Below are 27,965 nucleotides of genomic sequence, written 5' to 3'. Positions count from 1 at the left end.
TGAAACTAATTGATGATTATTTATTACATATTCAGTATTGAAAATGATAACAAAGTACATTTTCATTTTAATCTTTGCAACTTTTTCTTCTTCTTTTTCTTCATATCCGGAACTTTTCGTTTCACAGGGACCTCTTGGCTTTCTTCCTCTGATGGCTGACCACAAATTCCTTTCCTTTTACTCAATGGCGGTTTCACTTCATGAACTAGAAAAGAAAAATCAAGTTTCATTGAAATATCTAGTAAAATCTTTTAACATACAGCCAATCCAAGAAAATGCCAAAAAGTCTCACAGTACCTTGAGAGGATGTTGTTGTACCTTCATTAGAAGGCTGTTTTGTTTCTGGGTCTCTTTTGAGCCACACAGCTAGGCAGGTGAGCCTAGCCTTAGTATTAACTTCACATAGCAGTGACGGGGCATTCTTTATCTGAAAGAAACAAACAATGCATGCATGTGAATTCCAGTGGTAAAGTTACTCTCTGTAGCAGCAAGCAGATCTGTACCACATCAAAACCCTTTCTACACTGCCATATAAATCAGATTTTCTAAGTGGAAAATCCACATTATTTGCTTTGGACTGGATTATCTGAGTCTACATTGCCATACAATCCAGTTCAAAGCAGATAATCTGGTTTTATATGGCAGTTTAGAAGGGGTCTAAGTTATTTACACTTCAACCCCAGTGAGATTTCAGCATGAAAAGATTTCATGACTAACTGATTTTAATGGGTCATCTGGGTAACACTCAGGTTTGAGCCAACCCTACATCTCAAGGAACTAATACATATTTGCATACTTCAAGAGGATACATTTAGAGTCCAATTCTGCGGACAGAATGCATAAGGTGGGTCAAATGGAAGGCTTCTACCATTTGAACAACAATTTCTCATGAGTTCTGAGATTTGGGTCTATGGAAGTTCTTCACAAATTGATTGTACATGGAGAACTGCTAGCACTGTGGGAAAGGCTGCCGATTTGATTCATATTACTTCATCAAACTGTTATCAATTTGCTTCCATACCAAAAAAAGATTCTATTTTCACAGACACTACATTTTAAAAAATGATTTAAAACCGTGCAGGAACAAAATCCAATTATTAAATTCATATTCAACCAAAAAACATGCAATAAACAGATACAGTTAAATTCGTATCCTATAAAATCAATAATAAAACCTATGTTTTTTTTAAAGATCACAACTGGACAGACCCAACTACAGTTTAATCACACCAGTGTTTTCCATATTAATACCAAAGTAAGTTTCACACACAGCATGGCTAACCAGTGAATTTTATGTAATACTGCATTCTTAAAATTACAGAAATAGGCCATTTTGGTACAAGTTGCACAAATACTAGCAGAATTCTAGCTCTTTAATCCTATGTATCCTTTCCATTAACTCTGCAAAATACAAACCTGGTCAAGATCAAGGCTCCACATTTTAATGTACCCGTCACTTGATGCAGTCATCAGAACACAAGCACCTTCCCTTTCAAAACTATTGATTTCTTTTACTCTATGAAAAAAAACATTGATACAAAATAAACAATAATTAAACAAGCAAATGTTTAGAAAACAGTTAATATTCAGTAGATTATGGCATGATACAAAACAACTATTTTGAAACAAACCTCAATTTTACACAATATATAAGGTAATATGTATAATATATATTAAAATATCATTTGACAAAATCACTCCAAAGATAACAGCTGAGAATGCTGCTGTCTTCATAAGGAAAGATAAACAAATGCTTATTTTTAGGAAATTTAATAAATTACTGAACCAGGTCATCTTAATAATGAAAAGATAAACCCCTTCACAGAACAAAGCCCAAAGGTTAATAAAGTAAAATTAGTTTAAAAACTATACTATGTTAAACCAACATGGAAAATATATTATGTGAAAAATATAAAATACCTGTTTTCATGAGCTTTAAATTCACAAAGACAATTTTGGGATTCACAGTCGTATAACCGTACAAATTCGTCATCTCCTACAATGGCAAGTATGCGGTCCTTCAAGAAAATAATTTTAAAAGTAAGTGAGACTGGAAATAGTTAAAATACATCAGCAATCCTAAGATTACTTTTCCTACTTACTGTAAGAAATTTTACAGAAGATATTCTCTTTTCCATAAGAATGGTGCCAGAGATCGAAGCAGTTGCGAGCTTGTAGATGTCCACTTTGTTTGCTATAACCACCACATATATCTCACCATTGGGTGACCATTTAACAAGATGTGCGTCTAAATTAGGAGGAATAAATGAAAAAAATACTGTAGGAAAAATTCAAATACAGTAAAAAAATAACTTCCTGCAGAACAGTGACACTAATAATGTTGGCTGCTATTTATGATCTAAAACAAAACCATTATTATAATAAATCTTATGGAAAAATTTTAATCTCTGAAAGATGATCCAAAGATTATTTGATGTTCCCTTGCTTGCATTTAAAATAAGGGGTTCTTTATAAAATATATATACTTTTATCTATCACAGTGTTTCAAAGTAAAAGCACATCTCTCAGAGAACATTTCAGAAATCTCAGAATATTTATTATTCTCAAAGGTTTGTGATATGCTGTGAACAATTATTCACAGTATAAAAAGGGATTAGACTGCATGGCCCTTGGAGACTCTTCCGACTCTACGATTCGAAACAGAAGTGACCATGTAGCAAGGGACCTATCAATCACTACAAAATGTTAAGAGATGTAAGGAGGCTGTGGAAAAATTACAGAGACTAATTTTAAACAGGCAAATATAGATTCTAGTATTTTAAGACCCCTAATGGCGCAGTTGGTTAAACCCTTGTGCCAGCAGGACTGGGGAGAGCGGGGATGAGCTCTCTCTATCTGCTCCAGCTAGATGTGAGGACATGAGAGAAGCCATCCACAAGGATGGTAGATGGTAAAAACATCAAAACATCCAGGTGTCCCCTGGGCAACGTCCTTGCAGACGGTCAATTCTCTCACATCAGAAGCGACTTGCAGTTTCTCAAGTCACTCCTGACACAAAAAAATCTTGTGATTGAACAATAATTACTCAAAGCTGCAATAACCTTAAGAAGGACACAGCTGTTTCTATAATGCAGAACACAGAAGCAAAGCACAGCAAAGGGGACACACTCACTTTGTTTTAGATTTTTTATGAATGCAGATCTTCCTTCTACAAGGTTCCACGTTCTGGAAAAATAACAATAATGTGAATCAGCATATTTTGGAATGACAAATGTAATTTTTATAGATAAACAATTTAAGAAATGTGGAAACTACTCTCAATTTAATGTGTTACATTTGATTTTTCATTTACAAAAATATCAGATGTGTACTCTACAAGAATATAGATAGATGAGAAGCTAATTATTCCTTGCTTCTTCTTCCCAATCAGCCAGAGACTAAAAAAATACCAATGGGATAAAAGTTCTTCTGTACTATAATTGCTATATGGGAACAAAACAGAAATAGGGAAAGAAATGTGAAACATTTCAGGCGAACTGAACGTATGGCCATTAGGTATTTAAGGAGACTCCTGCCCTCTGGAAAACAGGTAAACCTAGCAGAAAATAAAAGAAGCAAATATCTTTGCTTTTCAATTGGCAAAGTAGGGTACCCTGATTTAAAGTGGATTATGCCACCACCACAATTGCAATTTTTGTTGTTGTTCTTGATAATGTTTTTATTATCTTTTTTAAAGAAGAAAAGACAAATGGAGAAGGAATAATAACTGCTGATACTCCATGCCGGCCATATGACCTTGGAGATGTCTACGGACAACGCCGGCTCTTCTGCTTATAAATGGAGATGAGCACCAACCCCCAGAGTTGGACATGACTAGACTTAATGTCAGGGGAAAACCTTTACCTTTACCTAATGAAATATAACTTTCCCAACCATCATACCCTCCACATATTTTAGGTATCATCTTACATGATCCCTTAACCTAGACTTTGTAGGCAGAGGTAGATGGGAAATGCAGTCCAAAACATCCTGACAAATTGAGGACAGCTGAAGCATAAAAACTAGCTCTTCTTTTTAACACCTGCAAAAAATGTACTCCATATACCATTTCCTCATAACAAATTACACTGTCCAAATTACCTTTTTACACACAAAAGTTGAAGCGTGAATATGGGCTTTCAAACTGTTTCTGAAGGAAAGTGATTGTTTCTTTGATATTTCTAGGAGCAGTTATTAACTTTCCATATAGGCTGCAGAACTCCTTTCGTTGCTGAAAATTAACATAATCCCAAATGGAGTCTGGGACATGTGTATCCTTTTTGGCATGTGTGCATATTAACAAGGCATATGAAAATTCTGGTGAACTAACATTTCTGTAAATTGAATGCATTCTTAAAATATACTGCACAATATGCAAGAGAATGTTAAAACGAGGAGCTTGCTCTTCAAACAAAAGGGCTGAACAAAACATCTTGTAGCACCTTCAAGTCTAATGAATTCACCAAATGAAAAACTGCTCACAAAGCTGATGCAACAGTAAATGTACTGGACCTAAATCCAATTACCAGCTCAAACTAAGGATAGGCCCATTGAACAAACCATTAAATGATTAAGTAATATTTCTGTTAAACCCATTAATTTGTGATTCCAATACATGCAGTCCTATAAATCTTTTTATGATTCTGTGTATGCTGCAGTAAAGCAACATGGCTACCTTTTTGTTTTATAAAATGATTTGTTAATTACATTTGGTTTATTGAAAAGAGAAGTAGTATACATTTTAAATAAAAATGTAAAAGCTCTCTGAGAATTGTAGACTTACCTTAATGTCTTGTCTGTGCCAACTGACAACGCCAACTTTCCCGATGGATGAATAGAAAGGGATGTTACATGCCCCCTAATTAAAAAGAATAAGTAACATAAATGATTAATAATTCCCATTAATCAATTGTAATTAATCAGTGATAATCTGATATCTTAAACCTTTCTCCAGAACCTATTTAACTGAAAATTGTGAAAAATCAAACATTTCTGTTTTATTTCAACCCATATTTCAGGACGAGTGCGAAGGACAGAGCAGGAAACTGATTGCACAATCAGAATTCAACTTGGGCAACTTGGAATTCAACCCAAAAGAGTGGTAAGAAATGGAGATAATGTATGCAAATACTTACTTATGAGCTTTAATGGATTTCAAACATTCCCATCTTTTTGTGTTCCAAATACACATAAAGCCATCTTCACCTCCACTCAGTAGGTGAGCATTCCCATAGAATTCCAAGCAAGTTACAGTGCCTGAAGACCAACAAAAATCGTTTGGTTTAACAATTCAATTTAATGTAAGGCATATATTCTAAAGTAGAATAGCCTATTTATTTTTTAGCATTTGTTTCTACTTTGCAAATCTACACACATACTGTAAATAAGCAGTGAATAGAAGATTATAGCTATTACTTAATATATAAATATATTCATGTTTATTAACTTTTAAAAAACACTTTCTAACACTATGTACCATTTATGTAACATTTAAGTCCATGGAAATCTATTTTATTAATGCTTAACATAAATTGGAAGTGGAAATTGGAAGTGGAAACTACACCTGAAGTAATTTAGGCTGAGTGCACTAAACCATATCCTAAATAATATGTGATGCATCAGTGTTCCACTTGCACTTCAGGTTATAAATAGTCCTCCCCTACAGCTGGTTTCCCCAGGCATAGAAGATATTTCTCTTGCCAAAGAAGTTACTGGAGACTGGCACACTACATTATTACTACATCTCCATGCTTTCACTGCTATTTCCATGTAAGCAATAACTTTTTCAATAAACGCAAAGACTATATTTGTAATACTTTTCCAAATATCTCTGTACATACCATATATATTCATGTATAAGTTAATAGCAAGTTTTGGGGCCACAATTATGCATCTCAATATGACCCATGGATAACTCAAGGGTCATTACACAGAGAGGAGAAAACACTGATAACAGCTCAGGGGGCCAACTGCCATTTCCCTGCCCAGGCATTCAAAAAAGCATCATAGTAGAAAGAGCAGAGGTGGTCGCTGTTTCCTTTAGGTTCTCCAGGGATGGACTATGCTCTTGTCTTTCCCCACTCAACTCAGAGAAAGGAATGGCTCCTTTTTAGATAAGAGTTGAAGTACTGTAATCCCATTGATTTCTGGAAGTCAGCTCAGCTTTTGGGGAATGTTTTTTTAATTTAACTAAAATGTATAGATTTACACATGAATGTATAGGATATGCCCTGTTAAAAAACAACATTTATTAATATACATCTGGTTTCCATCAGATGCAATTAATACAAGCGCAGGTTGTCTCACCATTGTGCTGCATCAGTGCACCATGTTCTACCTTCTTTTTCATATCATAGATTTGTATGGTTTCATCCCTGCTGCCAGTGACTACATATCTATCATTCGTAGCCAGCGCTGACAATGAAGCACTGTGGGCATGGTGCGTGAAATCGGGAACAGCTTCCCACTTCTGAAAACAAAATATAAAATGAATCAACCTTTTGAAAATTTTGCCAGAAAAAGGTGAGGTATTTTTTTTACAGTTTTCATGTGACATTCCAATGGCCCAATATTTAAAACATAACCAAACCACACACAACCAAATGAATACTTGTTATAGGTTTTGATCCAGCTAAAGTAATAATTTTGAACATCCTATGAAAGCAATGAGATTACTATCATAACTGTAATGATTTTGAATGGGATTCTGCTATGAAGAATAGTATGGGCATCAAGTACAGGTCCCGCCACCATCACAAGAACAGTTGGTGGGGATGAGAGAGAGGGCCTTCTCGGTGGTGCCCCCCCCCCCCCCCGCTTTGGCACGCCCTCTCCAGGGAGATTAGGTATGCTCCCACCCTGTCCTCTTTCCAGAGGGAATTGAAGACTTGGATGTTTAGACAAGCCTTTGAGAATGTCTAGCCCAATCCGTAATTATAATACAGCAAAGCACTTTCATCCCATTCCCTTGTTTCTTAGCTACAACTTGCGCTATCCCTTTCCTTTCTTCCTGTTTACAGTTGGCCATGTTTTTACGACAGATGACACTTTAGATTACTGGCACTCTTCTGAGCTCAAATTGTTGTTTTATATACTAGTAGTTTTATTTTATATTGTACTGTGTGTTTATTTTATGTGTTGTTTTAGGTACCTTGTGCCATATGTAAGCCGCCCCAAGTCCCTTCAGGGAGATGGAGGCGGGGTACAAAAATAAAAGTTGTTGTTGTTGTTATTATTATTATTATTTGAGGCCCCTTCCACACAGTTGAACCTGCTATGAACTGGGACATATGGAAGTGTGGACTCAGATATTTCAGTCCAAAGCAGATATTGTGGATTACCTGCCTTGATATTCTGGGTTACATGGCTGTGTGGAAGGGCCCTGAGATCTCCATTCATTCATAATAGAATTAAAAGCCGTGACCATGAGCAAAGGCGCCAGGTGTGGTGGTTCAAGTGCTGGACTAGTCTCAATGCATTTGGGCATCACTTCAACTGCCATGGCTTAATGGTATGGAATCATAGTAGTTAGAAATTTGACACGTCTTACAGCAGGCTTTCAATTGATAATTGTTTTCTGTGTGGTTTAAACCAGATAAAATGTTAAGTCTATTGGTAGAGATTTTAAGTATTTATTGTTACAACTTAGTTGACAAATTGGCATTACTGTAAAGCCATATGTTCTGTTAAGTCTTGTTTGCTTGAAAACAGTACCTTACAGGTGAAACACTAGACTATTTTGAAGTGCACATGGCTTGTTGTGTATTTAAGTGATTCACCTACTTTTTAACCCATTCACCAACATGTACTTTTAATTCAAAGCAGTATGAAATCAAACATTTTGGAACAATCTTCATATTTAAAACACACTGCAATCCTTTTGACAAATCAACTAAATATAATGAAATGCCAGTGCTGCTCATGTAATTACAGTTCATGCGTTTTAAAGGTATAATATCCTTAAATATAAAAATTGGGCACTTGAGCATGTTTACTTTCACTGTTTTGATCTGTATGAAGTTTTTCATTTGTAAGTTTTCAACCAGGTTTTTTCCATAACTGGCTTGTGTCTATAGTGATTATGGAAACTAATTGTAATTTATAATTTTCTATGTCATGAAATTCCAACAGCCTTCTCAAAAAGAAGCAATATATTGTATATTGTCACATTCTCTGGTGGAAGGGTTAAAGTGAAGGGGCAAAGATGTAAAAGATGTAAAGATACTCCTCTTAATCCAAAGTCAAAAGCAGGAGGCCCCTTTTCTGTGGAGAGGCTGAGGAAAGACAACATGAAAGTTGGATCTTCAAACTGCAAAAGAACTATTTATTGCATGGCCATAGCAATGTGACAAATACATGCATACATGCAATCAAAGGATTTGCCCGACTTTCAAAATGGTTGCAAGGGTTTTTATCACTTCCACAGAAAATAGCAAACATATCCTTATTGGCTTACAAAGATCATTTACCCCATTTGTCTAATGTTGGCTACGACACAAGCATCTTTACCGTCATGCAATTCCATTGGTTTTCTATACTGTAACAACATGTGACTCTTTAGACAATGGTGCTTTCATGTTATTGACCCTGGCTTGTTGCAAGTATAGGTTCAAAACCGTATGAGAATTCTAGGGAGTAGTGGGTAAGGTTCTGACTTGATGTATTTTTATTATTTCAAAGTAACTTCTTTTCTCTGGAACAACTCTTTTCCCAAATATCAGCATTTTCACTCAAGCGCAGGCCTTTCTCAAACACAGGCCTCTTGCAACTTAGGTCAATCAAAACATATGGGACTTGTAGTCATTACAAGTATATTTGAAAATTCTCTTTGTCTAAACCCACGTCCCTCTCAAAAGTACTTCACCTTTTGCACTTTTAGATGCAAATCCATTTTTATTTCTTTAATAGAAAGTTATTCATTTATTTTTACATCATTTGTTTTCCTGACCACTATTTAAAAGCCAAAAGGATACTCTAAACAATGGGCAATGACTTACTTTAGGAAGTATCCCAAGCTATGTGCCTAATACTACTGACAACGCTACACTGCATACAGAAAAAACAAATGTATACTGGTAAAAAGAAAAGGAAAGAAAAAGAAATTTGACACGTCTTAGAGTGTTAGTGCCTCAAAAAGGCTACTCTGAGCCAGGGCGGCGAAAGAGGTTCCAAACTGCATTCATTCTACAGTGTAGACACCCCCCCCCCCCACGCGCGTTTGCTTCCCGGAAGCTGCAGGGCGGGCCTTCGCACGGGAAGCGCTCGCAGAGGCTTCTGGGAGGGAAGGCAGGGGACCAGCCACGCTGCTGCTGCTGCTGCTTCTTCCTCCGCCTCGCGCACGACGGCGCCACGCGGGGCCCTCGCGGTGAGTACGGGCGGCGCAGCCCTCCACCTCCTCCCGCCTCTCATTTTCGACACCCCTCCTCTCTTTGTTTCCTTCCTTCATTCCTTCCTCACCTCGCCCGGCCGCACCGCGAATCCGAATAGGACCTGTTCGTAGCAACCGCCCAACACCTCCATTCCTTCAGCGGCGCTCTGCACATGCGCAGTCCCTTCCCTCCCTCTCGGCCTTGCTCGATTCCGCTTAGAGCTGTCTACTTCACTGCCTGATCAGGTTCCGGAACGCCTCGTGTGGGCTAATTTTGGGGAGAGCCCTTTCCGTATTCGGAGGCTGCGGTGAAGAACAGAGAGAGGGAGGAAGTGCGCCTGCGCAGACGCGAGCAGGCGGTTGCCGAGCAGCCTGCGCCGGAAGTGCTTGGAAGGAAGGAAGGGAAAGAGGAGGGACGGTGGAGCCTTGCGACTCGAGATGGCGGCGCTCGGGAAGGCCGGTGACGTTAGTATCCTAGCCGTTGGGGCGGTTGGAGGGGCGGGAAGGGGGCATTTTCTGCCGCGGGGACATCCCCAAGTGGGGGGTTTGCCTCTCCTTGCCCTTCTTGTGGCCCGAAGTTCGCCCCGCCCCTTCCTCTCAAGTAGGCCCCGCGCCCTCTCCCTCTCCTTCCCCGCCTTTCAGGCTCCAGTCAGGACACAGCGAAGGGGCCAGAGTTCGCCTTGTTCGCTTCCGAACAGCCACATGGCTGGAAAGGTGGGACATGACGGCGGGGCGAGCATCTTTAGAACAGCCTGCTCGAAATGCATAGGGACCAGAGTGGGGACCTAAAAACCAGTTAGGTTTCCTATACGTGCGGTCCCCGTGTTACAAACAGCCGACTTGCAAACAACTCGTAGTTAAGAAGGGGACTGATACAACAGGAAGTGAGAGGAATGTACCCCTCCGAAGAAAATTCACTCCTGGAAGAGTTATCCTGGGGAAAAGGTGTCTCATAGGCTCATAGAGTTGGAAGAGAGGCCTCGTGGGCCATCCAGTCCAACCCTCTGCCAGGAAGCAGGAAAGGTACATTCAAAGCACCCCCAACAGATGCCCATCCAGCCTCTACTTAAAAGCCTCCACCACACTCCGGGGCAGTTAGGAGGTTTTTCCTAATATTCAGGTGGAATCTCCTTTCCTGTAGTTTGAAGCCATTGTTCTGCGTTCTAGTCTCCAGGGCAGCAGAAAACAAGCTTGCTCCCTCCTCCCTATGACTTCCCCTCACATATTACATGGCTATCATGTCTCCTCTCAGCCTTCTCTTCTGCAGGCTAAACATGCCCAGGTCTTTCATCCGCTCTCCATAGGACTCTTTCTCCAGACCCTTGATTATTTTAGTCACCCTCCTCTGGACGCTTTCCAGCTTGTCAACATCTCCTTTCAATTGCTGTGCCCAGAATTGGACACAGTGTGATTCCAGGTGTGGTCTGACCAAAGCAGAATAGAGAGGTAGCATGGCTTCCCTGGATCTAGACACTATACTGCTATTTATGCAGGTCAGAATCCCATTGGCCTTTTTAGCCACTGCATGATATTGTTGCCTCATGTTTAATTTGTTGTCCACGAGGACTCCCAAGATCCTTTTCACACGTACTGCTGTCGAGCCAGGCATCCTCCATTCTGTATTTTTACATTTCATTTTTGTCTGCCTAAGTGGAGTATCTTGCATTTGTCTCTGTTGAACTTCATTTTGTTAGTTTTGGCTCATCTCTAATCTGTTAAGATCATTTTGAATTCTGCTTCTGTCTCCTGGAGCAATTCACTCCTGGAAGACTTGCCATGGGGAAAAGGCATCTCCACTGAAGTTGTATCATCGGTCATGGTTTCAACAACAAGCAGAATTCTTCGAAATCCAATTGTCACAGGGACAGAAATTATTATTTATTACTATTTATATAATACTAGCTGTGCCCGGCCACGGGTTGCTGTGGCATTGTCTTCTAATGGGCAGCAATTGGATAAAAACTATTATTCCTCTCCCTGTAATTAGGACTTCATTTTTCTTTTCTTTTTGTTGTATCAACCTAGAGCTGTGGATGATGGGTTGTGTTGTCAAATTTCGAGGTTGGGGGGCCTGTAGTTTTGTTGTTTTGTCCGCTGCCCTGATGCCATCACTCTTTTATATATATAGATAGATTTATTTACATCCCGCTCTATCTCCCCCACTCCTGCCAACCTAGCAGTTTGAAAACATGCCAATGTGAGTAGATCAATAGGTAACACTCTGGCGGGAAGGTAACGGCACTCCATGCAATCATGCCGACCACATGACCTTGGAGGTGTCTACGGATGCCAGCTCTTCGGCTTAGAAATGGAGATGAGCACCAACCCCCAGAATCAGTCACAAAGGAAAACCTTTACCTATCTCCCCCAAAGGGGACTCAAAGCAGCTTAACATAAAAGCATCAGCATAACAATTTAAAATATACGAACATTAAAACAGGGTTAAATATAAGCAGTATTTTAAAAATCCCCATTAAAAATCATAAAAAATTCAAAGTTAAAAAACTATAGCACCCCTTGAATTAATCTTAAACACCATCTTTAAAAGCCTGCCTGAAGGACATCAGGGAGGGGGACATTCTGGCTTCCCTGAGAAGAAGGGAGTTCCAGAGCCAAGAGGCAGCCACTGAGAGAGAAGCCTCACTCTCTCGTTCCCACCCACTGAGCTTGAGATCTCAGTGCCTGGGCAAGTTTGTACAAGGAGATGCGTTAGCCAAATAGCCTGGATCTGAAACGTCTAGAGGGTTTTAAAGGTCATAAGCGTCACTTTGAATTGTGCCCAGAAACAGATTGGCAGCCAGTGGAGCTGCTACAACATGGGGGTTGTCCACTCACTTTAGCCAGCCCCAGTGAGCAATCTGGTTATAGCTCTTTGGGCCAGCTGAAGTTTCAGAGCACTCTTCAGAGGCAGTCCCATATATAGTGTGTTATAGTAATCCAGACGGGATGTAACTGAGGCATGTACCACCATGGCCAGATCTGGCTTCCCAAGGAATGGATGCAGTTGGCGCACAACTTTTAATTGTGCAAAGGCCCTCCTGGCCATCAACGACATCTGGGCCTGAAAATGAGGTGAAATCTGAACAGGGGCACAGACACTACAACAAACCCCACAGGAGTGTTAACTCTTTCCTCTGCTATCCAAAGCTAAAAGTCATGTATTTTTGGCTGGAGTTACAGTTAAAAAAATGTATCTATTCCAACTTACAAATGTAACTTAAGAACAAACCTACAGAACCTATCTTGTTCATAACTTGGGGACTGCCTGTACGCTTTATACGCATAGGCCAACGTTAATTTTATATCCAAAATTTTTATTTTTATAATGTGCATGGACGAGTGTTTTCTGTACATCACCTATACATAATGAGATGGGACCTAGTTCTATACATAATGAGATGGGACCTGTCATATACATCTGAAGTTAACTTTATACACAATATTTTTAATTTTAAATAATTTTGTGCATGAAATGGGGTTTGTGTACATTGCCTATACATAATGACATAGAACTCATTCTAAACATGAAATTCATTTATGTTTCTTATACGTTTCATACACATAGCCTGAAGGTAATTTTGTACACAGTGTTTTGATAATTTCATACATGAAACAGGCTTTTTTATTGCCTATTCTAAAGTTGAAATTTATATTCAAGTCATACATAGCCTGAAGTTAATTTTATGTATGCAATACTGTAATACAGTAGAGTCTCACTTATCCAAGCTAAACGGGCCGGCAGAAGTTTGGATAAGCGAATATCTTGGATAATAAGGAGGGATTAAGTAAAAGCCTATTAAACATCAAATTATGTTATGATTTTACAAATTAAGCACCAAAACATCATGTTATACAACAAATTTGACAGAAAAAGTAGTTCAATACTCAGTAATGTTATGTTGTAATTACCGTATTTATGAATTTAGCACCAAAATATCACTATATATTGAAAACATTGACTACAAAAATAGCTTGGATAATCCAGAAGCTTGGATAAACGAGGCTTGGATAAGTGAGACTCTACTGTAATTTCATTCATGAAATTATGTGCAAGTTGTATCTACTCTATAAAATAAGGCCCATTCTAAACATGAAATTCATTTGTTTCTTATACCTTCATACACATAGCTTGAAGGTAATTTTATACCTGGTACTTTAAATAAATTTTCACATGAAACAGTTTATGTACATTACTGATGCATAATGAGACTGAACTCAGTTCTCAAAATGACATTCATTTATGGTTCATATACACCTCATACATATAGCCTGAAGCTAATTTTTTACACAATATTGCAATAATTTTGTACATGAAACAGGTTGCAATGGTGCCAGTATGTCAGCTATTCATGTAGATTTTGGAATTCTGAATAATTTATTATTTATTTATTTCCATCATTTCTATCCTGCCATTCTCATCCGAAGGGACTCAGGGTACCTTACAAAACTGGCAGAATTCTATGCCAATACACAACAATACAAAAGAATAAAACAAGCAGTTAAATACAGATTTAAAACAATACAAAATACTTGAGCCATTCATCCACAAAACCTTGTACATAAACCTTAGTCCAGACCGAGTCAAAGCCAACAAAACGTATTCTTTTAACGCTTGCTCACATAGCCAGGTCTTCACTTTCTTTCTAAAGCCAAGGAGCCACCACTGAGAAAGCCCTGTCTCTCCTCCCCGCCAGCCTCACCAGTGAGGCTGGCGGGACCAAGAGCAGGGCCTCCCCTGAAGAAATTAAATTACGTGGTAGGTCATAGCGGGAGACACGTTCAGACAAGTAAGCTGGGCTGGAACTGTTTAGAGCTTTATAGGCTAAAGCCAGCACTTTGAATTGTGCTCAGTAGCTAATCGGCAGCCAGTGGAGCTGACGTAACGGAGAAGTAGTGCGCTCCCTGTACGGCTGCCTCCCGTTGGACTAATTGAAGCTTCCGAACAGTCTTCAAAGGCAGTCCCACGTAGAGTGCATTGTAGTAGTCTAATCGGGATGTAACAAGAGCATGGATAAGGGATGCTCAACCCATATTACTGTTCTAAAGGTTTTCCTGATAAATACTATGCAGTGGCAATGGTTTCTGTGTACCATGTACTGATCAATGTATGTCAGAGTTTTGCCATCAAGCCTTTTAACACGTGTCAAACTCTAGGCTGCCATATCATTTTATGTGACCCTCCAGGTACTGGTCTACAACTCCTGTTTTCATCATCATTAGACATGACGAGCTGATGAGTATTGTGACAGTAACAACTGGAAGGCTGAAGTTTGTTTTGTTTAGTCAGGAAAGTGCACTTTGAATTTAGACACAAGGCCTGTGGATATGATGTCTGACTTTAAAATATCGTTTAACCTTTCCCCATCCTCAGCCCACAAGAGCTGTTGGGTTGCAGTTCCCATTATCCCCAGTCTGCATGGCAGATAATAAAAAGTGATGGGAGTTGTTGTTCAAGAACATCTGCGGACCTAGACTGTGTAAAAAGTATAGAGCATTGGCCATTATGTTAAAAATAAATATATAGTTGAACCTCTCTATCCATGGATTCCCTGTCCACCGATTCAACTGTCCTTTAAAGGCAACCATGAGGCTGATGTGGCCCTTGATGGAAATATGTTTGACACTCCTGCCTTATAGTGTGTATATATGAAAGTGTGAACTTTATTGACAGGATTATCATATTGTGGGCTGTAGCAAAGGCCCCTCTTTATTCCTTCTCTGCGTGTTATAAATGTATGAATGTATGGCTGTAAAACACTATTTTATTTGTTTTTACTGCAGTGAAGAAAGTACCAAGGAAGAAAGTACCAAGAATATTTCAGCGTAAATTATTAGAATAGTTGGATTTTGGAGTATATTGGATCACATCTACAAAAACTTGCCATCCTTTGTATCCAGAGTTCTTACTATCTGGCAGTTTCTGTAATAGATACTTACAGGTAAGTTCATTAAGAAACATTAAATTTCAGTTATTAAATCTGAAGAATTAATTGCAGAGCAAGCTGTACTTGTTTTCTTAATATGTCTGTGGGGAGCACTCTTGCAAGTCGAACAGTATTAATGCACACATCAGGATTGTAGATTTATACAGATAAATACTGAACCAATATTTAAAATAATATTATTTAATATAGAATCTGTATGTTCGAAGGCACAGTACATCCAAACACCTGATGGAAAGACTCACTGCTTGCAGATATGTCATTTTCATCTGCTTTACCTATTAGAGGCATGATGGTGAATGAATTGACATTTTATCTAATACAGTAGAGCTGCTCTGCAGTTTTAAAAATAAATTATCTTCTTAATTAGCCGTAAGATATTGATTTACAGAAGCCAAACACTTGGATTGAAAGCTGTGAGCAGTAGTGATAGTGTGCAAGTTGGCCTTCCATTCTATAGGAAATGCATAGGTTCCAGCAACAGTTACTGATTTTGGCCATCATTTGGCACCTGGCTTTATTCAAGGTAAACAACTGTCAAAATACAGCCTCACTACTATGCCCAAAATATTTAGGGGATACTGGAGAGTTTGCTGATTGTAACATTAGTTATTTGTATTGTTATGAATCTTTCAGCCAGGAGGAGCTGTTGTAACAGTTGTTCTCCATCTCAAGTTACTTCCAGGGTTCTATTACAGCATTTTATTAAAATGAGTGCTCTTGTATGCATGGAAGGAAAATGCTGTGCAGAATAATGATTATGTTCTTCTAATTTAACACCCCAAGTGTATATATCAACATTGAGGTCTAAATGTAATTGCTACATTTCAGTTAGAGCAGCAATTGAATCAGTGGACCTAACTCAATATACAGTGGACATTAACAATTGCTTACCAAACTCTTGTTAATTCTGCTGAGTCTACTTCAGATTGAACTTAGCCTTGAACGTTTTGGTCGTTAAAAAGAGGGGAAGAATCAATTGAGTTGAATGCATGTTTTGAGATTTTAGGCATAGTCACAACTGAGAGGCATTCTGTTTTGAAAATTTATGATAATGCAACATATTTGATTTATATTTGGAATAGAGAGGAATGTATCATGGTAAATTTATTTTCTGCACAAATCTATTAGTTTTTCCCACTAGTTAGATACAGTAAAAATGAATTTGATTAGAACATTTCAATAAAATTAGATGAAATGTTTATATTCAAATATATTTAGTACTTGTTTGGAAATTATTATTTCTACTTCTGGAATACTTGTGAATGCGTAAGACACGAATTCTTACTAGTTCCCTACACTTACAGTATATTTTAAGAACAAAATGTTCTTCAAGTTTGAAATAGGAGTGTATGTACTAAATTTTAGCATATCCAAAGAGCTATACAATTTCTGTGTGCTTCTCTACCTGTCTCTTTCCCCCTCTCTCCCACAAAGCTTCTAATGGTAGCCCCTAAAAAAAAGATTAGCGACAACTTTCAAACTGGTACAACCTTAAGTCCCCTTCGGGGGAAGATAAAGCAAGGTATAAATAAATATAATAATAATACTATGCATATTTCAAAATAACATTCCAATCTTTATTGTGTAGTCTATTAAAACAAACAATATCATATGTGCAAAATACAATATTAAACGGTAACCAATTTAAAACAGACCACAGTAATATAATATACCAGAATTCTAAAGAATTCTATCTTGTACATGCTGAATAGTGGAAACAGTTAAAACAGTCAGCTGAACAGGCCTTGTATCATTTAAAAAAGAATAATGGCATCTGACCTAGGCAGGGTGTTGCCATTCTGGTCTTTTCTCTGACAAGCCAGTGATATAAACTATAGTTGTTGGATAAAAAATGACACAGTGTTGTGTTTAGCTGTTGAAATAAAACCATAGACATTAGGTTTCTTAGCAATAGGGATGAACAAGTATCATGCACTAGGTATGTAAGTGTACAATTGCATCACTGTTATGATGTTGGAAATTGGTTATTATAACAACACATTTCTGCAAACAAGGGTTGCCCTCTCATATTTTCTCACAAAAGACTGGAGTCAAGCTAGTGTGGGGTTCTGGGCAGTGATGTACTAGAGCAGTGATTCTCAGCCTGTTGGTCCCCAGGTGTTTTGGCCTTCAACTCCCAGAAATCCCAGCCAGTTTACCAGCTGTTAGGATTTCTGGGAGTTGAGGGCCAAAACATCTGGGGACTCACAGGTTGAGAACCACTGTACTAGAGTCTCACTCTGGGACTTTCTCATTTATGGGCCATGGACATCATCTTTCCCCCCTCCCCCAGCTTTTTTTACACAATATTGAATTGCAGTTTCCATTGTACTTGGAAGGAAAATGCATGTTCTTACCAACAATGCATTTTGAATTATTCCTGTTCTAATAGTAGTAGTAATAATAATAATAATCCAAAGTACATGATGGTTAGGGTGGCTTCATCATAATGTACAATGAAGATCTGTTACCTTTAAAGAAGACCTGCTATAATAGAGATGACAACTGCTAGAAACTGGGTTTTAAGTGATCAATATACATGCTTCCATTTTTGGACACTCACTTGGGGGTTGCTATAGGGCAGTGATTCCCAACGTTTTTTTGACCAGGGACCACTTTAACCAGAGACCACTCTCCAACATTAGTCCCAAAAGGGTTACTAATCAGTTTTTGTTCAACTTTACATGGTTATTGGACTGGATGGCCAATGAGGTCTCTTCCAACTCTACTATTCTATGATTCTATGATTTGGAGTGCTGTTTCAGAAAGTTGTATTGGATAGATACAGAACATATGCCATACAGTAGTCGCCATTTCCTCGCCCACAGAAAACCATATTTAATAATCTAGATCTGATGTGGTCTTTCAAATGCAGTTTTCGGAATCAGCACCCCAAATAACCCCAGGAACAGGCCTTAAAACAAAGACACCAAGTAGTAGTAGTAGTAATGGTGAGGCCACAGACCATGTTTTAGTTCTTGTGGACCACAGGTTGGGAACCACTGCTATAGGGCCTTCCATGATTAGTGGCTCCTGTTTGGAATTAATTGTTTTACCATTGACACTAGGACATCAATATATGGTTCCTTATGTAGTGCTCCATAGCATACTGCTAGCTACACCTCAGAGTCTTGTCAGGTATTTTGATGTGCAGTAATGTATGTCTTTGGCTGATTATTCCCCCCCATTGTTTATACCTTTTCTTTCTTTTTTAAAAACAGTCTACCAGAAGATCCACTACAACGCATTATTTTCTTGTGAAGACTTTTTAAAACCATGGCTAGCCAGGTAAGATCGCTTGATGGGAATGAAGCCACAGTCATAACACCTGTGGGGAATACACATTCATTTGCAGAGCTGTTGGCAGATGTTAAACATAACCCTAATATTTCCGGGAGAGGGCTGGCAGTGGGAGGGGCTTAACCCCCAGGCTTTCCTCAGAACAATTTCTGACAAATTGTTCTCCCTTGCTGTGGAATCATTAATCTAACTGAAACAGCTTGGGGGCAGAGCAAGAAGCTTTGCTTTCTGCACTGCTGCACAGTGAGTTCTTGTGGTGGGACTTTCCTATAACATCATTTAGGATGCCTTCCCTGGAGAAATAGAAGTCAAATGATACCATCCATGTAAGTAAATGAAAATGGTGAATATGCCTCCCAAAGGTGAAGGATATTGTCATCATGCCTTGGCTACTGCTCTCCTTCGCTTTCCCTATTCATTTATCAGCCTCTGCTGCCTTCTTCTGAATGTGGCATTTTTGTCGCATGCAATTGGTATGAAAGCTGGGCCCTTGGATCTGTTTTAGAGTCTCCCTGAGATTGTTGTCAGGTAGTAGCCACCACCTTGATAGTGCAGAATGTTTTAGGGAAGATGCAAAGTCTTCTTTTAAATGGAGGTTTTTAAAAGCGCGGGGGGGGGGGGGCCTGACATAACTCTGGATCTCAATTTTCTGGACCTCCTTTGCTATAATTTGTCTGAATGAGTCTCAGAGGAATCTTAGCGGGGTCCTATTTGAAGGCAAACCTTACAAATACATGCTTGGCCAGCCTCTTATTGGTTAACTTTTTTTTGTTGGAAAACGAAGGAACCCAAGGGAGTCAAAATGTTGGTGTGAAAAGCGGTCACGCCTATAGCCAGCTTGACAAAGTCAGGGGAATATGGCTTTTCATACAATCCTTTGGCTCTGTTATTTTTGCCAGGCATTTTCCCCAGAGGCTGCTTTCCCTCATGGGAGGCGGAGGGAGAGATGGGACCCCAGGCTTCTGTCAAGGGAAAGGTGAATATGGGGAAATCACCGAGGTGGTGATCGGGAGAGGGTGGGAGGCATGTAATTGAGATGAAATACTGTATAACTGTTTTTCATTCTAGCAGGATACAGTGGGAAAGGCCCAAACAGAAAGCCTGCCTCTGTGGTGGAGATCCCCCCACAAAAAACGGAAGAAAAAGAGTAAAGCAAGAGCAGGAAGACCAGATTTTACTAGTATTCCAAGCAGGTGAAGAAACCTTGAAACTGACAAGAAAAAAGATGGCTCTTGTCCTTACAATAGTATCTAAATCAATTAGTGAGAAGTTAATAAAACCAACACACTAGATTGTCCACAGAATCTTTTGTAAAGCTTTGTGAATAAAAAATGCACCTCACATAGCTGAATAAATTAAGTCATATAGTGGCACTTTAAATATTTATACATATATATTTAGTAACTTTCAAAGGCTGATTGCATACCTATTTTCATTAAATTGATTTGAATTCAAACAATTTTAAAAGGCTTCAATAGGCAACGGTTCCTGGTCTTTTTCAAGAATACTGTTAATCATGAAGGCCGATCCATCTGATGATAGACATCCTGACTATTCAAGATCATTCTGCGCTGTTGGGTTGATTACTGCTGCCCCGAAGGTTTTCTAATTATCCCTTCACAGTCTAATTTAAGATGTCCTTTGTCCATTGGACTCTTTTTACCTTGATGCTTATTGTTCTGCTTTGTTCAGTGTTATATCAGCTTCGTCTTGGAGGATGCATGTTGAATGTTCACAATGGCTAGAAAGCTAAGAAAATTATGTTGATGCTAAAAAAGTTTTATTAGTTTTGCAGTTAGGAATTGAATTAAAAACCAAGGCTATTGCAGGATGTTGGCAAGCATAATTTATTTCCACAGTTATCTCCCTAATAACAGGCAAACTCTAATTTTGACCATGGTTAGTTAAATATTTACATTTATACTTATTTGCCAGAATGGTTATTCAGAAGCTAATTGATGCTTCCTTTTTATTATTTTGACTTTTGGGGAATGCAGACAGGATGCATTTGAATGTTTTGGCATTCTAAGTGGTAAACCTTGCTGGACTAAAGATACTTAATTAAAATACATATGGCCCATGTCTGCTCCTTTGCTCATAACAATTGGGATGCTTAATATTATGGGATTTTGGGAATATTCAGTTAATGTAACACACAAATGGAAATGTGTGGTTTATGATTTCCCTGCTTGCTTCTTTCTAAATTGGGAACATGCAGATCAATTCATGTGTTCATGTCATAATTCTGAAAGAAACACAACCATAACAGTGCAGCTTTTTGCTGCCTAATAAGATATTTCTCTCATGACCTCTGCATGTAATCTAGGTGTCCCACAAGCAGAGAGTTGGAGTGACGAAGTTGCATCCCATCAATCTATTTACAGAATAAAGATGTTAAGTCACTCAATATTAGGAGTAATTTAACCACCAATACAGAATAACCAAAACTGTTTTAATTATTTTTCTGCATGTGGTTAATAGTGTACCACTATTGATATTGCCTAGATGTTATTAACAATTTAAATAGTCTTTGTAACTTTTTAGTTGTCTAGGTGACAGTGAAATAATTAATGTAGTGAATGAAGTAATCTTGAACATACGCATAGACTGAAATATTCTGGACTAAGCACTTCCGGGGGAGGGGGGGGGTGTCTTGAGTCACTGAGAAACATTGATGAATAAGACAAACCGCCAGCTACTTAAGCTAGGGTTTACGTTAACTTTGGCTAAGTAATTGCCATCAAGGTTACATCGATTTAATAGTCTGGAGAGGTAATTTGTACTGAGGCCACAGCCCTCAGGCAGTTCCATCTGAAGTATATTTTCAGTAGAAGTGATTAGAGGAGCCTTGCTGAAACATTGCTTTCTTCTGTGCATGGTGCCAGTGAATGCACCATGGACAAGGACAAACAAGTATTGGCTGGATCAAGTCTAGGTAGGTATTTGGGTAACACCCAGTGTGGAAAGTAATGTAGTGGATACAGGGCTCTGAGGTTTGCGCTAGAAGAAAACTGATGTTTTTTCTTTCTATTGTTTTCAGGCCAGAATTTCCACGGCAAGAATTTGTTAGGGCAGAAAGTTACAGGCCAGAATTCGCAATATTTGTAGGCGATTTGACTCCTGAAGTGGATGATTTCTTGCTTTTTGACTACTTTTACAAACGGTATCCATCATGTATAGATTGTAAAGTTGCAACAGACCTCTTGGGATATTCCAGGTAATCCATCACATATTTAAAATACTGCTTGTAAGACACAATGCTTACAATGGTTTGGTTGGTCTTCATTGCTAAAAATGAGGGCTTTGTCCTTTAAATAGTTGGATGGAGGGAGGCAGTAGTGTGGACAAAACATTCAGTCTCTCAAATCAGTGGAACGTAGATCTGAGTTATGCGTTGTTACATAGAAGGGGTGGGTATCTGTTGTGTTAACCCCAACCCTAGAGATTTGTGTGTAGGACCAGGAGATATCTTCTAACTGGAAGTGGATTAGAATGTGGCTATATCCCGTAAGGAGCTTTTAGGAAAAATAAAATTTTACGAAATGAAAACGGGGATTGCTGGGAGCTATATACAACACATAAGTTTTGCTCACCCCAAGTATGTTTTGTTTAGAAACTGTACATATAGAGATTGCCAGTTTAATTCTCAGAAATCCTAAAGCTCTACACGGGTTCATTCTTCCATAAAAGTAGTAATAATTAGAAATATGCACTCCAGTCATGCTCCCTCCAGTGCCATTCTCCTTTTATTACCAAGGAGTATCTAAAAAGGTCTAATGATAGTCACCTGAATGCAGGAGAGTTCCATAAGATCAGAATAAATGATAAAGCAGGACTTCTGACTGTATGGAGATTTGCATTTACATTTGATGATTACAGTGCTGTTAGATTTTACTGGGTGAAACTAGCTAGTGAAAATGCCTTAAGTTCTTTGAGCCAGCTAAGTGACAGAGTTAGGTTTACTGTTAGTAAGCCCCTAGAGTATGTTGTGAGGATATAATATAATAACTTTATTTTTATATCCTGCTTCCATCTCCCTGAAGGGACTCAGGGCGGCTTAGATGGAAACAAGCCCGATCCAACAAAGATTAAAACCCAACATAGATTAAAACATATCACAATAAAATCAAACAACATTACAACAATACAATAACAAAAAAAATCAGCAACCAATAGTCTGGACAGTAATTAGTATTGAAATTTGGGAGGGGGAAGGACTTATTGGCATTTGCTTTTTGTCCACCAGTTTTAGAACAGGGCTGGCGTACAAAAATGCAAAGGCCAATAATAAATTAGGATTAAAAGAGCAATATCAATTTAAAACACAAAATCTATAGGACGAAGGACAGGGATAAAGTGCAGGGACTGATGGTAGTTATAGTTGGGGGCCGAATATCCTGTAAACTGCTTAATCGAAGGCACAACGGAACATCCATGTTTTTAGATCTTTGCGGAATGTGGACAGGGTGGGTGCCAATCTAATCTCCCTGGGGAGAGAGTTCCAGAGCCGGGGGGGGGGGGGCACAGAGAAGGGCATCCCCTGCAGATCTTAGAGCCCGCGTGGGTTCGTAGGGAAAGATGCGATCGCGAAGATAGGCAGGTCCTGAACTGTTGAGGGCTTTGTAGGTAATAACCTGCACCTTTAATTGGGACCGGAAACTTATTGGCAGTCCGTGGAGCTGTTTAAACAGGTGGGATAGTATTGTTGGAGGTTAAACAATATTAGTTTATGGCAGTGTGGGTTTTTTGAGATATTTAAAGGACTGTTTATTTCAAGTGAGAATATTGGAGATGGTGATATCTCCTTCAGATGTTATTAAAGCAGCAAGGAATACAAATGGTGAACTTAATGAGTTAGACCACTGCTTTAATTCCATAATTAGAATATCTTCTGTTAAAACTCTTCAGGGGCTATGGTTTTGTCAGATTTTCTGATGAAGGTGATATGATGAGAGGATTGCAGGATTGCCAGAATGCACCTGGTCTAGGCGGAAAACGGATCCGACTGACGTTAGGAATTTCTAAAAGGTAATTTATTATAAACTTTGCACAAATCACTTTTTCATTGTGATTGTCACTTATATTTGATGCTCTGAGACGACTTTTAGGTTTTCATTCTCCCTTCCATCTTTGTCATATATGGGTTTTTTTTCCTACTAAGCAACATTTTTATTGCTGAAGAGCACTTCCAGTTCCTTTAAAAACCTGGTTTAATTGAATAAACTTTCATAGCTTTTATTCTCAAAGTATTCCATACATTCTAACATGTTTTTCTTGCTCCATTAATGGTTTCAGCGTATACTTTTTGTTACTTTTAAATAATTATGATATTATTGAAGACTTGAATTCTCTTTAAGTGTCTTCTTGTTCAGGTGAGGAAAAAAGAGTGACATTTTATTATGTATCCTACCCCCACCCCCAACAAGGTATAATTTATATTGGTTCAGATTTTATTTTGTGACCTGAAGTCAATGTTTGGAGTTAAGAATGGTAAATTCAGAGGAAAAATACAAATAGAGGAAAGTTAAGTGTTGTCATCCAAAATTGCAGCAATATTATTTAATTTTATTTTGCTCATCTGATAGATTATTCATATCTTGCTAATTTTATTTCATTCTTTGATCAATTCTAAGAAGGCTTTCTATTTTCATTTTAGATTGAAAGTAGAATTTCAGAGGTACCAGGCATATAGCTATAATGACTATTACCAAGATTATCAGAACTACTACCGTCAATATAACTATGACAGAAATGAACGCTTTGATCGTTATGAACGTGCCGAGCGTTTCGATCGAGGAGGACGTTTTGGAGACCGTTTTTCTGACCGCTACCCTGAGCATTTTGGTGAACGTTTTTCTGAGCGCTTTGGTTCTCGTTTTGGTGAACGGTATCCTGACTACCCAGAATATGGAGATTATGCTGACTATGGAGATTATCCTGCTGAGTACAGTGAATACAACTACAACTATGCATCTTATGAAAGGATGCAGCCAACTGGAAGTATGGGGCAGCAAGCAATGAATACAGCTGTATATCAGGTATTCACACAAATAAACATACAATTACATTTTTGTGTAATTTTGTGTAGGCAAGATTATGGATTTAGAAATGTATCTGTTTGCTGTATTTTATTTTTATTTTCAAAACAAAACTGCTACAATTTAAAGCCCATTTCACTTTTTAAATGAAGGGAATGGGCATCATATTGTAAATCTGTGTCTGATCTTGAGGAATTTGTATAATTTTGACAGGCTATTACAGATTTTTATTTTTGTTTATCTCCATGTCATTTCCAACTTAGTGGGACCCTAAAGTGCTAACATGGGATTTTCTAGGGCCAAAGTCACCCAGTGGGTTTCCATGGCCAATTGGGGAAAAACACTGGTCAAGATAGTCAGTCTTAACATTCAAACCACTGCACCACACTGGCTCTGCAATAAGTCCTAACCCATTCCAGTTGTACTTGCTGCTAAGTGACCAGAGTTATTGCTGAAATCATGACACAGTTTTATACTGAGAATGCTTCAGTTCTTTACAAATTGTAATGATTTTATTAAGCAATAAGATTTAACATTCTACATAAACATGATGTTTGAATACATTATACTGAAATGCAGTGGCCTATTGAGAACCCAGCTCAGTCTTATTGTATTCAGTTGCAGTAGTGAAAAACAACTTTCCTTAAAAGGGTATGTAATTAGAGCTAGGGATCAATGCTGATGTGCTTCCAGTGTTAATTTTTGGAAAATGATGCATGTTTTTATCCTTTAGGATCCTTCAATGATGTATATGAATGATGATCTTATAACAGAAGGTAATTTTGTTATTAGTGGTACTTTTGAGCGATATCTGATAGCTTGTTTTTTCAAGGATTTCTGCAATCACTAGTGGGCTCTAGAGATCTTTACTACGTTGCTTTATAGGAGCATGTTTTCCATGTTTACTTGGAAACCTTTCACTGTTTTATTGGTTTGTTCATCAGATTATAACTTGGCACAGTGGTGGAAAGGGAATGTTAACAATAGAATTACAGCATGCTGTATAGATCCACAAAATGTTTCCCTAATGGTATAGTTAATAAAGTATATAAAACAGTACACAAGCACACAATGGTTTTTTTACGGCAGTTCTTTTTTCATGTCAGGAGCGACTTTAGAAAGTCGCTTCTGATGTGAGAGAATTGGCCGTCTGCAAGGACGTTGCCCAGGGGACGCCCAGATGTTTTGATGTTTTACCATCCTTGTTGGAGGCTTCTCTTATGTCCTCGCATGGAGCTGGGGCTGATAGAGGGAGCTCATCCGCACTCTCCCCAGGTTGGATTTGAACCTGGCAGCCTTCAGGTCAGCAACCCAACCTTCAAGTCACAAGGCTTTAACTCACTACGCCATTGGGGGCTCCTTTTATGGCAGTAACAAATATTCAGTTTTATAAGTTTTATCTTATTTTCTATGTGTGTGATATGTTTTTTTCCCCTTAAACCATGTTTCCAGTTCTCAAGATGATCTATGACTGTGACAGTGGCCACATCTCAGCTAATTTGAAACTTTTCTCAATCAGCAGTTATGTACACATCATGAACTTTAGTTCACAGAATTAGATTCACAGAAATAATTTGATAAAGGTGGCTACTGGTTTGTTGGTGGTTTTATTTTTTCTCATTAAAGGGTTCAAGCCTGCTCTTATGGCTTAAATATAAACTGCCAGTGTCAAAGAAAGTCTGATTTAATTTAAATTATATAACCGTCATTAAGAGGTAGAAGAATCTACTGAAGATTAAACTTATTAAAATTGCGTTGGATAAAAATGTCTTCACAGCACACATGAGTATTTCTCAATCATTATGTTTTGTTTTGTCTGTTTAGAAACATTGCAGGAGGCAGATATTAATGTTCCAAGACTTGCTCTCAGCCTACTCATCCTTTGTGTAACTGCTTCACCAATTGTTTGTTCACTGATTGTTTGTTTCCTTGAACAGATCCACAGCTCCATGTAGACGTTCACAGAATGAATAGAGAATTTATGGTACGAAGTGAAGAACTCTTTGACACACTTATGAGCTGTCATTGGCAACCTCTGGATACCGTCACGTCTGAGATTCCTACTGCTTATTAAAAGTGTCTTATGTTAACATCATAGCATGACTATTAAGACCAAGGTGCTAAATTGACATTTCTTCTGCATTACATCCTGAGTTTTAAAGCAGTGTTGTTTTTTTTTGCTATGCTTTGATGCCTTTGTAATTTTTGTTCATCACTCGGTATCTTGAAATCATGTAAATATTCTAGAAATGTAAAGAGTTACTCTAAATATAGACTCCCTTATGTAAATAATAAAATTTGTTTCTGCAAACATGCCTATTGCCTATTTTTTATCAGCGTATATGTAACGGCGCTCCATGCAGTCATGCCAGCCACATGACCTGGAGATGTCTTTGGACAACACCAGCTCTTCGGCTTAAAAATGGAGATCAGCACCAACCCCCAGAGTCAGACATGACTGGACTTAACGTCAGGGAAAACCTTTACCTTTTATATGTGATCTAGCTTAAAAAAACAGTTTGGACCTTGGCTGGTATACTGCTGTAATTTCAGTGGCTATTGCTAGGGAATCTGGGCATTTTTTATGTGAGGTATATAAAATATATATGAAAATCAAACATTTGCTGCTAACAAACCAGCATTTGCGTGTCTTGCTAAACAGGCTGATTTTCCTTTTTTATGAAATTCAGGTGCTGATATGGCTCTATTACAGCAGAGGGTGGGTTTACTATTCAGCATACACAGGTACATACTCTGGCAAGTGCACTGTGATCCAGGTCTAACCAACATAGGTTACTTAACCCATTAAATATTGTTCAAGTATACTCAAAGAAGATCAGCATTACAGATAGTACACACCACCTTGTAAAACATTAAAACAAATTCAAATACTGTTCAACTAGAAATCTGATAGACAAGGATTCAAATCCCCACTCAGAAATTCACCTAGTGGCATTGGGGAAATTATTCTAATGCAATAGCAAACTTCTGAATAAAATTTGCCAAGAAAACTCAATAGGGTCCCCATAAGTTGAAGTTGATTTGAAGGCACATAATTATATTACTACCTTATAATTGCTTCATTTCTTATACATAGCAATAAAATATTTAAATAATTAAAATTAGTCAAGTTATCTATATTACCACCTAATGCTTCACAGAACATATCTTACTAGCAAGAAAACAGATCTGCCTTGAAATGTTAGACATTCAGGATGTGTCTATGCAGCTAGATATGCAAAAGTCACATACATTTTATGTCATGGTCCTCAATAGGGTCTTCTGTAATAGAAGACTCACCATACTAAATATCCT

At 38.3% G+C, this 27,965-nt stretch overlaps 2 protein-coding genes across 10 annotated transcripts; one reads left to right on the top strand and one right to left on the bottom strand.

Annotated features, from left to right (window-relative positions):
* On the bottom strand, positions 1-9,673 carry pak1ip1 (PAK1 interacting protein 1). 2 transcript variants are annotated; one of them, XM_003219759.4, is made up of 10 exons: positions 9,457-9,673; positions 6,307-6,469; positions 5,136-5,256; positions 4,784-4,858; positions 3,134-3,186; positions 2,103-2,248; positions 1,921-2,018; positions 1,417-1,516; positions 298-427; positions 1-205 (listed from the first exon to the last, which is right to left on the bottom strand). In XM_003219759.4, the coding sequence occupies exons 1-10, from the start codon at positions 9,517-9,519 to the stop codon at positions 63-65; spliced, it is 1,092 nt and encodes a 363-aa protein (XP_003219807.2). In that variant the 5' UTR covers positions 9,520-9,673; the 3' UTR covers positions 1-62. The 2 variants fall into 2 exon arrangements, with proteins under 2 accessions (XP_003219807.2, XP_008107031.2); XM_008108824.3 differs by lacking the exon at positions 9,457-9,673 and adding an exon at positions 8,997-9,184.
* On the top strand, positions 9,231-26,961 carry LOC100564317 (tRNA selenocysteine 1-associated protein 1). 8 transcript variants are annotated; one of them, XM_062979366.1, is made up of 10 exons: positions 9,231-9,364; positions 15,149-15,306; positions 18,534-18,600; positions 19,512-19,588; positions 19,684-19,805; positions 21,653-21,829; positions 23,521-23,640; positions 24,269-24,650; positions 25,384-25,426; positions 26,588-26,961. In XM_062979366.1, exons 4-10 carry the CDS (start codon positions 19,559-19,561, stop codon positions 26,722-26,724), a joined length of 1,011 nt encoding a protein of 336 aa, XP_062835436.1. In that variant the 5' UTR covers positions 9,231-9,364; positions 15,149-15,306; positions 18,534-18,600; positions 19,512-19,558; the 3' UTR covers positions 26,725-26,961. The 8 variants fall into 8 exon arrangements, with proteins under 8 accessions (XP_062835436.1, XP_062835433.1, XP_008107037.1 ...); XM_062979363.1 differs by having other exon boundaries at positions 19,681-19,805; XM_062979364.1 differs by lacking the exon at positions 9,231-9,364 and adding an exon at positions 9,694-9,832 and having other exon boundaries at positions 19,681-19,805.
* Positions 26,962-27,965: the final 1,004 nt, after the last annotated feature.

This window comes from Anolis carolinensis, chromosome 4 (assembly GCF_035594765.1).
Source record: "Anolis carolinensis isolate JA03-04 chromosome 4, rAnoCar3.1.pri, whole genome shotgun sequence".
NCBI classification, from domain to species: Eukaryota; Metazoa; Chordata; class Lepidosauria; order Squamata; family Dactyloidae; genus Anolis; species Anolis carolinensis.
This window is presented reverse-complemented; position numbering and strand designations above follow the sequence as displayed.